At 40.1% G+C, this 12,191-nt stretch overlaps 1 protein-coding gene across 1 annotated transcript in view; it reads right to left on the bottom strand.

Annotated features, from left to right (window-relative positions):
* Positions 1–12,191, bottom strand: part of CATSPERE (catsper channel auxiliary subunit epsilon) — a 177,575-nt gene that overhangs the window by 15,470 nt on the left and 149,914 nt on the right. The window contains exons 16-17 of the mRNA XM_020982097.2: positions 5,228–5,261; positions 5,076–5,155 (exon numbers count right to left, since the gene is read on the bottom strand). Of these exons, the coding sequence (XP_020837756.2) occupies positions 5,076–5,155; positions 5,228–5,261 (114 nt within the window). The remainder of the gene's footprint in view (positions 1–5,075; positions 5,156–5,227; positions 5,262–12,191) is intronic.

Raw genomic sequence — 12,191 nt, 5'->3', positions numbered from 1 at the left:
ATGTAAATTGATTTAATTTGTTTTTTTTTAAGTATCTTATTTCAATTTCCCTTTGATTCTTCTTGTATTGGAATAGAAGCTTTTGATGACCTGGATTGCTTTTACTTAACTTGTAAAGAGCTTGAGGTAGTTAGGTGGTATAGCCTTGGCCTGGAATCAGACTCAGACACTTATTAGCTATATGATCCTGGGCAAGTCCTCTGGGTCAACCTCTGTTTGCCTCAGTTTCCCCTTTCCTTGACCCTGACTTGCCTACATGATTTGTTTAATTGTAGAGACCTGATATTTGCCCACAATATTTCTTGGTGACTTAAATTTGAGATTTCTGTCAGCCTATGGATTCTATTGAAAAATAAAATAAAGTGTACTTTATACACTCTAATACTTCTGGGAAATTTTCTTATGGGATATACTGAGGCCTGTATTTAGGTTTTTTCTTTCATTTTATTTTTCTGAAAAACCTATATTCTTTGGATTATCCCTGCATATTCTATTGTCACAGATTTATACAATTTCAGAGTTAGAAAGAATTTCATTGATCATCTGGTTTAAGCCTTTTCATGAAAAAGAATCCTCTCTACAATATACTTGACAACTTGTCATCTACCCTTTATTCAAAGACTTCAAGTAAGGGGGAACTCACTGCTTCAAAACAGCCCATTCCACTTTTGGCTAGTTTTAGTTATTAGGAAGTTTTTTCTCAAATCAAGTGTAAATGTGCCTCTATGCAAGTTGCACCCACTTTTGCTTGTTCTTATATCTGGGGCCAAACAGAATAAGTCTAACCCAGCTTTTCTTTTTTCCTGTGCATTTTCCTCATGATTCTTTCTTTCCTTTCCCATTTTTGTTATTTGTTGTTATTCTTTTACTCTACTTGGCATATTTCTTGCTATTTTGAGATGGCGGAAGGGATCTGGCCTTAGATTCAATTTCTACTGTCTGCCTTGTGGAAAGCACACCAAACTTAGAGTCAAGATCTAGGTTCAAATTCTGGGGGCCATCTCTAGTTGTCCTGATGTATATCTGGCCACTGAACCCAGATGGCTCGGGAGGAGAAAGTGAGGCTAGTGAATTTGCACAGCCCTCCCTAACTTTAATCTAATTCACTTGCATGAGGGGCAGCTAGATGGCACAGTGGATAGAGCACCAGCCCTGGACTTAGGAGGACCTAAGTTCAAATCCGGTCTCAGATACATAACACTTACTAGCTGTGTGACCCTGGGCAAGTCACTTAACCCCATTGCTTAGCAAAAAACCAAACCAAAACAAAAACTAATTCACTTGCATGTCATGGCATCACCTCCCTGATGTCATGGTCCTCTTCAAGAACAAAGGATAAATAGCAACCTCTGTGAATTGAAAAGGAGCTGCTCGCTGGGGACCAAACTGAAACTGGCCAGTTGGGCAATCCTTCCATCCTTCCTTCCTTCCTTCCCTCCCCCTCTGTCCACATAAGGCATCACACCCTTACCTTTGGGGTGCTTTGCCCAAAGGGAATATAAATTTTAATCTACAAAACTTTTTTTCTTTCTTAAAGGCCAGCCTTAACCTCAAATCATTCTGGCTCTCATCGATTGGCCAATAATAGGTCCCAGGCCAAGCCCAACTTGGTCATTGTTTGAGTCTCTATTGGTTTAGAATGAATGTAAATAACAATTGTTTTCTGTTTTGGCTGACCTTAAGGGTCTTTCCTTCCCAGATAATTTTTTTTTTTGGATTTGGTAAAGAGGCCATTTTCTGCCTCATTTCTTATTAAGCCTTGATCACTGAATGGGCACTGCAATGAGACCTGTTAAAGACCTTAGCATGAAAAGGCTAAGGTCCCCCACTGCATCCTGGCCCATCTCCAGTTGTTCTGACCTATATCTAGCCATTGGACCCAGATGGCACCAGAGGACAGAATGAAGCTGGTGACTTTGCACAGCACTCCCTCACTTAAATCCAATTCACTTGCATGTCATGGCATCACTTCCCTCATGTCATGGTCCTCTTTGAGAATGAAGGACAAAGAACAACAATAAAGGTTCAAATTCTAATTCTGCCGTTTACTACTAATAATGGTGATTACCTTAAATAACTAGCATTTATATAGGATGTTGAAGTTTGTAATGTCCTTTATATACATTATCTCATTTGATCCTCACAATAACCCAGGGATGTTGGTGCTTTTATTATCCTGATTTTACAGATGAGGAAAATCAAGCTAAGAGAGGTCAAATGATTTAGTCAAGGTCACACAGCCAGAAGATACCTGAGACAGGATTTAAACTCAAGTATTCTTTGCTCCAGGTCCAGTATGTTACACACTACACCACAGAGCATTTACTATCTGTTTGACCTTGGGCAAGAGCCTTCACCTCTCTTGGTCTTAGCTTCCTCAACTATAAATGAGAATATTGGACACATCTCTTAGGTCCCTTCCAACTCTAGATCTATGGCCTTGTGATCATATGACATTTAAATGAAGGGGTTGGACTAAATGACCTCTATGGTCCCTCCTAGCTCTAAAGTTATGATCTTCTCAGAAATCTTGCTGAAAATTGAACACCAAATTTAATTAGGACAAACCCTAGGTTTTACTTATTGACTGTAAGATTAAAGGAGAAGGACTGTGTAATAAAATCTTTGTAGGATTGTTCCAAAGGTTTTTGGATAATTGGATTACTAAAAGATGGTTGCTTAGTAATCATTTAATATGGTTAAGACATTGTAGATATCTATAGCAGAAAAAGTTTTGGATTTGGGGTCAAAAGACCTTAGTTTGAATACTGGTTCTACCTCTTACTACCTCTAGGATCTTGGGGAAATAACTTCATCTCTCAATACCTTGGCTTTTTCATCTATAAAATGAGGATGAAACAGATAATCTCTCTTAGTCTTTCTAGCTGAAATCTGATGGGGCTGATGGAATAATGGTGATGAGGATGGGAGCTAGACCCCAAAAAGGAAAAACCCTGGACTTTCCCACATGGCCAAATCTCTGCCTTTAGCCTGAGGCTACGATCCCATCAGCTGGCCTTTCTTTGTGGCTATTCCCATTCTTCTACTCTTAACCTAGCCTAGACCTCCCTATGTTCCTCGGCCACTTCCCACCCTCAATCCTATCTAGGCTCCATTCTCTCTAGGCCACCACTGGAGTTCTATTACCTCATAGACTACTTGGCCACTCCTAGATCCCTCCCATAGTCTTTCTGTATATAAGGTCCATCTTGTCTCCATTAAGATGCTCAGATTCCTCAAATCTAGCCACTGCTTAGATTCTTATAAACTAGTCAGTAAGCCAATAGCTTACTAATGTTCAGACTCCTTAAGAGTCTGCCCAATATGATGGATGTTCTCACAAACCTTGTCTTTGGCTGAAAGAAGGCTTGGGCCAAATTCTTTTGGACAGGACCCGGGTGTTGTGATTTTGGGGTCCCAGGACCCCTGAACTCCTAAACCGCATCAATGGGACCCCTAAAAAAAAGGGCCCATGAACTTTCCCACAAATTTCAGCAGCCCAGATTTCTGGTGTTTGCCTGAGGCATCTGCATCTGGCCTATCCCAGTATAATCCTTTCAACTGTCCTTTTTTTTTTTTTTTGGTGGCCTCTGACCCAGCCAAGCCCTTCATTCTGTTACCTTGGGACTACCCCAGGCTACTTGCCAGTCCTTAATCCTATCCAGTTTTTCTCAGTCTTTTTCTGTATAAAAATATCAGTCCCATCCTCATCAAATTAAGAATCTGTTCCACTTGTATTGGTGTCACAAATACCATAGACTCACTAGGAATCTTGCCTATCCCAACCGATGTCTGGTGTCTTAATAAACTTGCTACTTGGACTGAAAGAAGGCTTGAGTGGTTGAATTCTTTTGAGGCAGACCCCTACCATGTACTCTTGCATTTTGGGGTTCCTAGCACCCCTAGACTACAACATATTTACTCCAAAATGCCTATCTTCTTCTCTTGTTTGAAGGAATAAGAAGCTATAAATTATTGGGAACATTATCTAATGAAAAAGTAAATTAATGACCTCTGGATTTAAAATGGCCTTCAGGATGGTTCAGAATTATAAACATTACTACAGTGACAATAATGTATTTCTTCTTCATAGCAATACCAATTAGAATGAATTACAAATATCATTATGAGAATAAAATATTGAATTAAGCGATTTATTCCATTAGTGTTTGTCATAAAATTTTACAGCTAGAAGGGACCAAGATATGTATTGAAAATCAGATGTCACTCACTTGAGCTGGTAAGTAACTTTGTTTATAGCTCTTAATTTGAGGAATTAGGTATCCTATCAAATGAGGGTAATATCTGTAAAGTGCTTAGCATAGGGGAACAAAGTAGGTGCTTAAAAAACACTTATCTCCCTCCCTCCCTGCCCACCTCTATTCAATGGGTAGGCAGTTCACAAATCATACCTCTCAAAGAAACAGAAACAATATTCACTGGTGCCACTGCTCTGGCAAGATCACATTGTTAGCTCCTGAGTTTCCCAGATGGTGTGGAAGGTAATGGCTTTTTTCTGATCTCTTATAGCAACTACACTATTCTTTAGCTATTTTTGTGATATCTTAATCTTTCAGGTTGGAATGGATCATCTCAAGAGTCTAGAGAAACTAAATCTCCTTGTGTTCATAGATAGACAGTATCCAGTAGTGCGAATCTAGATTTCTTGTCTTTATCAATAGTGCGCTCCCTAATAGCTGGTGGAAGACTTGAGGCATTGTAAGATCACAGATGAAACAGTAGGATAACTGTATCAGTAACCATTACAATAAGTGTAAATTATCTGTTGAAAACCAAGAACTAAGTTTTTTTTTGGTGCATTTATGATTTGACTCAAGATTCTAAGGGGGAAAGGAAGGAATGACTCTGATAATGACCCTGAAGAACAGAATTTAAAGCAAATTTAAAGTGAAACAAAATGGTCATTAGCAATGACCTAAAAATATATACATAGTGAACTTTCTTAGTGAAAACAAACAAACAAAAACCTGTTTTTGGCCTATGGTGGTCAGTTAGTCATGTTTTTAATTCTATTATTTGGAAAAATGCAAGATAAATTGGAAAATATTACTTACAAATGAAGGACAGGGTGGAATGATTTTGTCATAGAAATTTTGATAGGGCAGCCATATTTGCTAATATTATAGTTTATAAACTAGAAAAGAAAAAAATGCATTAGTTATTGTTATGTATTTGACCTATGGACAAAAAATTCATGTTTTCTTACCTTGTCTTCAGGTGGATTGCCCCTCAAATATTTCCTAATAAAAAGGAGACATTTTAAAATACTGAAGTTTTACACATTAAAAACAATGCATTTCTGGTCTAAAACAAATTTAATTTCCATAACTTCACTATGCAAACAAATAAGGATCTCATCTTTTAACTGGTGTTTAGGATGGAGGAGATTAAATTAAGCTAAGGATTATAAACCTAATTTTGCAGTCTTAAGGAATATTTGGAAATAAAGTTTTTTACTTTAATGAAAAATACATGTTTTTTTTAAAAGAGAAGGATAATAATCTTCAAGAAACAAAAATAGGGTGTCACATCCATAAAATAATTGGGAAATCACTGACATATATCGTCTCTTAAAGTGAAAAGCAAATGAGACAGCATGGTATAGTGGACAGATGGCCGGCCTTGGAGTCAGGAAGATCAGGGTCAAGTCTTACTACCTCCAACATACCACCTATATGACCATGGGAAAACCTCTCAGCATTTCAGTGCCCTGAGGCAATTTTTCTGGGGCTGTGAATTATAGGTTATTTACATAGATGAAGGGAGTTTCCACACAAAGATGAGATATACCTTTGGTGAAGGAAAAGAAAGTTCCTTCTTGATGGTTCTAGATTTCTTTTGACTACACCATACCCAATTTTTGTCAGATTCCCCAATGCCACTTATGGTGGGAGCAATATCTACTAGAATCCTTGCCACATAGGCTGGGCTAGCTTTTTCCTAAGGCATTACTCCCAGCAGGGTTGACTTTTTTTTCATTAAAAGGTACTGAAACCATCTGTGAGATGCAGTTGACCCAGAAGTCTAAGGCTGAAACCATAGGCTTCAGTACAAAATGTGGCCCATGAGAAATCAATAGTTCCTCACTTGACACCAATGGTACCACCATAGCAAATACAGAGATAGGGAAGCTATGTCCAATTTAATCAATGCTGTATCCTTGATTAATAATCCTTCCATGTTATGGCTAAACAAACTTCTTTTTGATTAACTGTTTGATGGTCTACATATGTATCTGTTCATTCCAGTCTTGAACCTAAACTACAAGATCAGCCTGTGTTAGGCCTGGCCTACAATACCACAGGAAACCAGGCAGCCTGGTGGTATAGGAGATTGACAGAATCTGGTGAGGTCTTTGGATCCCTTCTCCGGATAAGATTTTTAAATGCATAAAATAAGATAAATATAATTATAAAGGGAATCAATTATGGTAGAATAAAATTATTAAAATATTAAGAAAAGAAAACCCTAAGTTTACAGATATCAAGTTAAGAAACCCTGGTTTAAAAGCCAACTAGTTGGCATTCTGTGAAATTGTATCTTCAATTATAGATAAATTGATAGGCTATTTTCAACTAGAAGACATGAGGAAGGCTATTTTCAACTAGAAGACATGAGGAAGTAGATAATTGGAAGAACAGTTTATAGAATTCTCAGTGTTGAATAAATGAGTTGGGTGGGGTTTATAGGTATTCAGGGAGGACTAGCACCTCTGGTGAGTGGGCTTCCAAGTTGTTTCAGAGCTGCTCATCCCCCTTTGGTGTCCATCTGCCACCCAACTCTCACCTGTGTCTCTGAGAAGCTATAGTATGCACAATGGCCACACCCCAGTAAAACAATCTCGGCAGACAGGCATAACCAGGTTGAGGGTAACGGAGGGGTCTCAAACCTATTGGTGAGTTGGGGAAATGTCTACTCCAAACATGTGAAGAATTCCCCCAGCAGAATGGGAGGATGATAACAATTTGTTTCAATGGCCATGAGGGCGGCTGAAGCAGGCACTATGGAGCACTTAGAGCCTGTTTAGACATCAAAGATGCCAAGGTCATCTGCTGCATCCCAAGCCACTGCCAAACATCTTGACTTTTGTCTTGCCACTGGACTCCAGTGACTTTGGAAGAGAGAGTGAGGCCAACAACTGCACAGCTCTGCCTCACTTGAATCCAATTTATGCATGAATCAAAAGACAACACCCATCCCATTTTACCATTTTTACCTGCCTCAAAATCCTTTGGCAACACACAAGTGACAAAGCGTCTGGTACAGATACACTGGGAGCTGTAGTCACAACCCTGAACACAGGTGACCAGGCCATGGGTTGTCTTCTCACTGTACTGAAGCAGCAGTGGAATTCAACAGCCCTCTAGGTATCTGAACATACTTATTTAACTGTACTCCTCACCTCCTGGTATGAGGAAGGGGCTTAGAAAAGATTTCCTAAAAATTGTCCTCTTCACCTAACTTAATGCTGGCCTGCTTATTGCAGCAGGCTGGGATCCTGCCCTATGGTCAAAACACAAAAAAAGATGAATCTACTTACCACTGGTACATAGAATGTATACATGCTTATGGACAATGTGAAATCCAGTAGACCTGAAAGATGAATAGCTCTTGTAGCAAGAGAGCTTGGCAAGTATTGCATCCAAATAGCAGCCCTGAGTGAAACAAGGCTGGCAAATGAAGGCCAGCTTATCAAAGTCAGAGTGGAATGCATTTTTTTTGAGTGGCTGCAGTGATGAGGAGCACTGTGAAGCTGGTTTTTCAATTAAAGCTAATCTAGTCAACAAGCTTGTATGCTTTTCAGAAGGATGGAATGACAGGCTCGTGACAATGTGATTGTCACTTGCAGGAAAGCATCACGTCACTATCATCAGTGCCTATGCCCCCACCATGATGACTCCTGATGAGGTCAAAGAAAAATTTTACCAAGACCTAGAGACCCTCATCTTCAGCGTGTCGAAAGAGGACAAGGTTGTAATTCTGGGTGATTTTAATGCCAGAATGGGCAGAGACTATGAGTTCCTGGGAGGAATAGAGCTAGAGACAGCAATGGCAATGTTACTACTGAAGAGTTGTGCGTTTCATGACCTTCATATCATCAACACTGTCTTCTATCTACCTAAACTCAATAAAGCTTTGTGCATGTACCCTTGCAGCAAATACTAGCATTAAATAGACTATGTTATTGTAAAGAGAAGAGACAGAAAGCATGTGAGAATGACACAGGCAACAAGTGGCGCAGAGTGCTGGACTGATCATAGATGTCTTTTCCCAACTAAACATTCACATTTCACAAAAGTGGTGGCCCCAAGGCAAGATGATTACCATAAGACAATGCCAATATATTAGAGCTCTTCTAGAATGAACAGTTTGCTAACTTGGAGGGAAATCTGAGCCAAGACATGGTTGGCATCAGTGGAGCAGAAAAGGAGTGGGTAACTTTCAGAGATTTGGTGTACAGCACTGCATTTACTCATCTGGGCCAGAATATTCACAAACATCAAGACTGGTTTGATGAAGATGATGGGGAAATTCAGAAGCTGCTAAATGAAAAATGAGAACTCCACAGGGTTTACCAGTAGGATAGTTCATCCATCTCTTAGAAGGCAGCATTTAGCTTAGAGAGATGCAGAATTCTTGGTTCAGCAAGAAGGTAGATGAAATTCGATTCATGCTGTTAGTAATAATCCAAAGCATTCCTATGATGCCCTGAAGGCTATTTATGGTCCAAAGACCTATGATATAACTCAGTTCCTCAGGACAGATGGAGCCACAATGATTAATGATAAGAACATGATACTGGAGACATGGGCTGAACACTTCTATAGTGTTCTCAACAGATCATCATTAGTCAATGGTGAAGTCGTTGATCGTATACCTCGGGTTGAAGTCAAGCCATCTCTAGCACAACTTCCAACTGAAGAAGAGGTTTTGAATACTTTTAGGCTCCTCTTGTGCGGCAAAACACCTTGTGCTGATTCTATTCTAGCTGAGATTTACAAGGCAGGGGGTCCATTACTCATTCAAAAGCTGACTGAAATCTTCCAGATTATGTGGGGAGAAGGTTATTCCCCAGAAGTTCAAGGATGCCTCCATTGTCCATCTGTATAAAGGAAAAGGAAATAGATTGTCCCATGACGATCACAGGGGTGGGGTGGGTGTCTTTCTCTTAGTTACTGCCAACAAGGTTTTTGTCAGAATCCTCTTTAAAAGACTGATCCTTCACCTGGAGGATTTGACAACTCCAGGAGAAATGCCAGGAGCAGAATAGAGGTCTATATACAATGTTTGTTGATCTGACCAAGGCCTTTGATACTGTCAGTCATGAGGGCTTGTGGAAGATCATGGCAAAATTTGGTTGCCTGGAGAAGTTCATCAGTATTATATGCCAATTCCACGACGGCAGGCTTGCATGGGTTCTGGATAATGGATGATGCTCTTGTGCTTTCCCAGTCACCAGTGAAGTGAAGCAGAGCCGTGTGCTTGCTTCCATGCTTTTTAACTTGATGTTTTCAGCAATGTTGTCAGATGACTTCAATGAGGATGAAAATGGCATCAAGGCCAGCTACTGCATTGACGGTAAATTATTGAACTTGAAAAGGCTACAAACCAAGACTAAAGTGGAGGGAGAGTTGGTGCTCAACTTTTTCTTCACAGATGATTGTGTACTCAATACAGCCTCTGAGGCTGAGATGCAACAGAGTATAGATCAATTCTCTGTCGCTTGTGCTAATTTTGACCTGACAGTTAACATCAAGAAAACAGGTTCTCCACCAGCCAGCACTGTACCATCCATATGTGAAATCTTTGGTTACAGCAAATGGAGAAATTTTGAATACTGTGGATAAATTCACTTACCTTGGCATTATACTTTCCAGGGATTGACACATAAGATGATGATGAGGTTGATGCACTCATTGCCAGAGCTAGCTTAGTCTTTGGGAGGCTCTGAAGGCAAGTGTGGGAGAGCAGAGTAGTATTAGACTGCCTACCAAACTGAAGGTCTACAGAGCCATTGTGCTGATCTCATTGTTGTATGCCTGTGAAACTTGGACAATATACCAGCACCATGCCAGGAAACTGAATTGCTTCCATGTGAATTGTTTTTTGAAGATTCTGAAGATCACTTGGCAAGATAAGGTACTTGAAACTGAGATCCTTTTTCAAGCTAAACTGCCAAGCATTTAAACTCTACTGCAGAGAGTGTAATTCCTATGGGCTGGCCACATTGTTCGATGTTAAATGTACATTTGCCTAAAAGACTATTTTACAGAGAACTTACATAAGGCAAGTGCTCACACAGAGCCCAGAAGAAGTGATACAAGGACACTCTCAAGGTGTCTCTGAAGAACTTTGAATTGTGAGACACAGGAGATGCTGGCATGGTGTGCCTGCATCAAAGAAGGAGCTGTGCTGTATGAGCAAAGTACAATTGCAGCTGCTCAAAAGAAATGTGAGATGCACAAATTTGGAGACATCTCTAATCTAACTGTCCACGTGTGCTATTTGTGCCCAACCTGTGGTAGAGCCTTCTGAGCTCGCATTGGTCCCGATCAATAACAGTTAGACATGCTGTACCTTGACCCCCCACATAGTGATGTCATTTTGGTCCTCTTTGAGTATGAAGGACAACAACCACCACCGTAAATGAGTTGGGGTCCAAGGAGGAGTTGGTTTCATTATTACATAGGATTCTTTGGTCACCTTGCCTTACAGTGTTCATAATGTTGTTGTTCAGTTATATCTGAATATCTGTGACCTCGTTTGGGGTTTTCTTGGCAAAGGTACTGGAGTGGTTTGCTGTTTCCTTCTCCAGCTCATTTTACAGATGAGGAAACTGAGGCAAACAGGGTTAAGTGACTTGCTTAGGGTCACACAGCTAGTAGGTGTCTGAGGTCACATTTGAAATTGGGTCTTCCTGACTCCTGGTCCAGCCCTCTATCCACTGTGTTACTTAGCTGCCCTAGTGCTCATGATAACTATATACAAAAAGGTCATGATGAAGATAACTACAGCTAATGCACCGACCTCTGTTGAAGATAACTGTAGTAAAGACAAAAAAAATTTCCCTCTCCTTTGTTGGAAGCTCTTCTCTTTTGTCATTAGCCCCTATGCTAGGAGGAAGAAGCCTCCAGCCTTCTTTTTGGAAAGGTGCAACAAAGATCCGTGGGTAATATGTATGTAGGGCCAAGATGTTCTGAAGGAAGATAGGAAGTGGAAAGGTGGCTAGAGAAATGTCGTTCCAAATCCCAACACTTAGTTCTTGGGTTAGGAGATATTGAAGCACACTTGCCTGGGTACTGGAGAAAGAAGGAGAAAAATAGCTAAGGATTTGCCATAATCTCTATCAAAATGGAAGTCAGATTTTTGTTTACTAATCTTTAAAGAGTATCGGGATGTTCCCATGGACACCTGGAACAATGCTGGTGAGGGAGAGTTTTGCGACGCAGGTGCAAAACCACCTTGATACTTCAATGGATCTTATTTTTATAGGTTCTCCCCCTATTGGTTCAGAATGCAACCCAGCCATACTTTGTTATAACTCTTGTCCATGTGCTCCCCTAAATCCTCCACAAGAAGTCTAGCTAATATTTTGTGAGCTTCCTTTGGATTGTTTTTTGCTTTTTTTTTGGTGAGTCAATTGGGGTTAAGTGACTTGCCCAGGGTCACCCAGCTAATAAGTGTCAAGTGTTTGAGGTCGGATTTGAACTCAGGTCCTCCTGACTCCAAGGCTGGAGCTCTATCCACTGCACCACCTAGCTTCTGTGAGCTTCTTTAAAGACTTCTGCGTACTTCATATGTTTATTGCCACAATTGCTATTGTTTATTGTTACATGACTGTCCCATTTTCTTTTTGCAGCATACATCTTCCTGGTGACATCTCTTCTTGCACATTTCTTTGTTGGTGAAATAATGAAATCTACCACCCACCATGGGCCTCTCTATTGTCCTTAGGGTGACCAGAAATCTGAATCCTTTGGAGACTTGCATCTATATAGTATAATTAGAAGAATATTGGTGTTAAAAAGATGGCTCTTTGTTTCAGGTGGAGCTTTGAGTTTATTAAAAACACTGCACGATTTCCAAATGTAAGCTAGCTGGCTTTTCTCATATATTAAATTCTGGGCTTACCCATCTATAGTACTTGTTCAAGGTATATGTATCTATGG

This window comes from Phascolarctos cinereus, unplaced genomic scaffold (genome assembly GCF_003287225.1).
Source record: "Phascolarctos cinereus isolate Bilbo 61053 unplaced genomic scaffold, phaCin_HiC Scaffold_5;HRSCAF=322, whole genome shotgun sequence".
In the NCBI taxonomy this organism is placed as follows: domain Eukaryota; kingdom Metazoa; phylum Chordata; class Mammalia; order Diprotodontia; family Phascolarctidae; genus Phascolarctos; species Phascolarctos cinereus.
The sequence above is the reverse complement of the archived record's forward strand: the minus strand, read 5'-3'. Positions and strand labels throughout refer to the sequence as shown.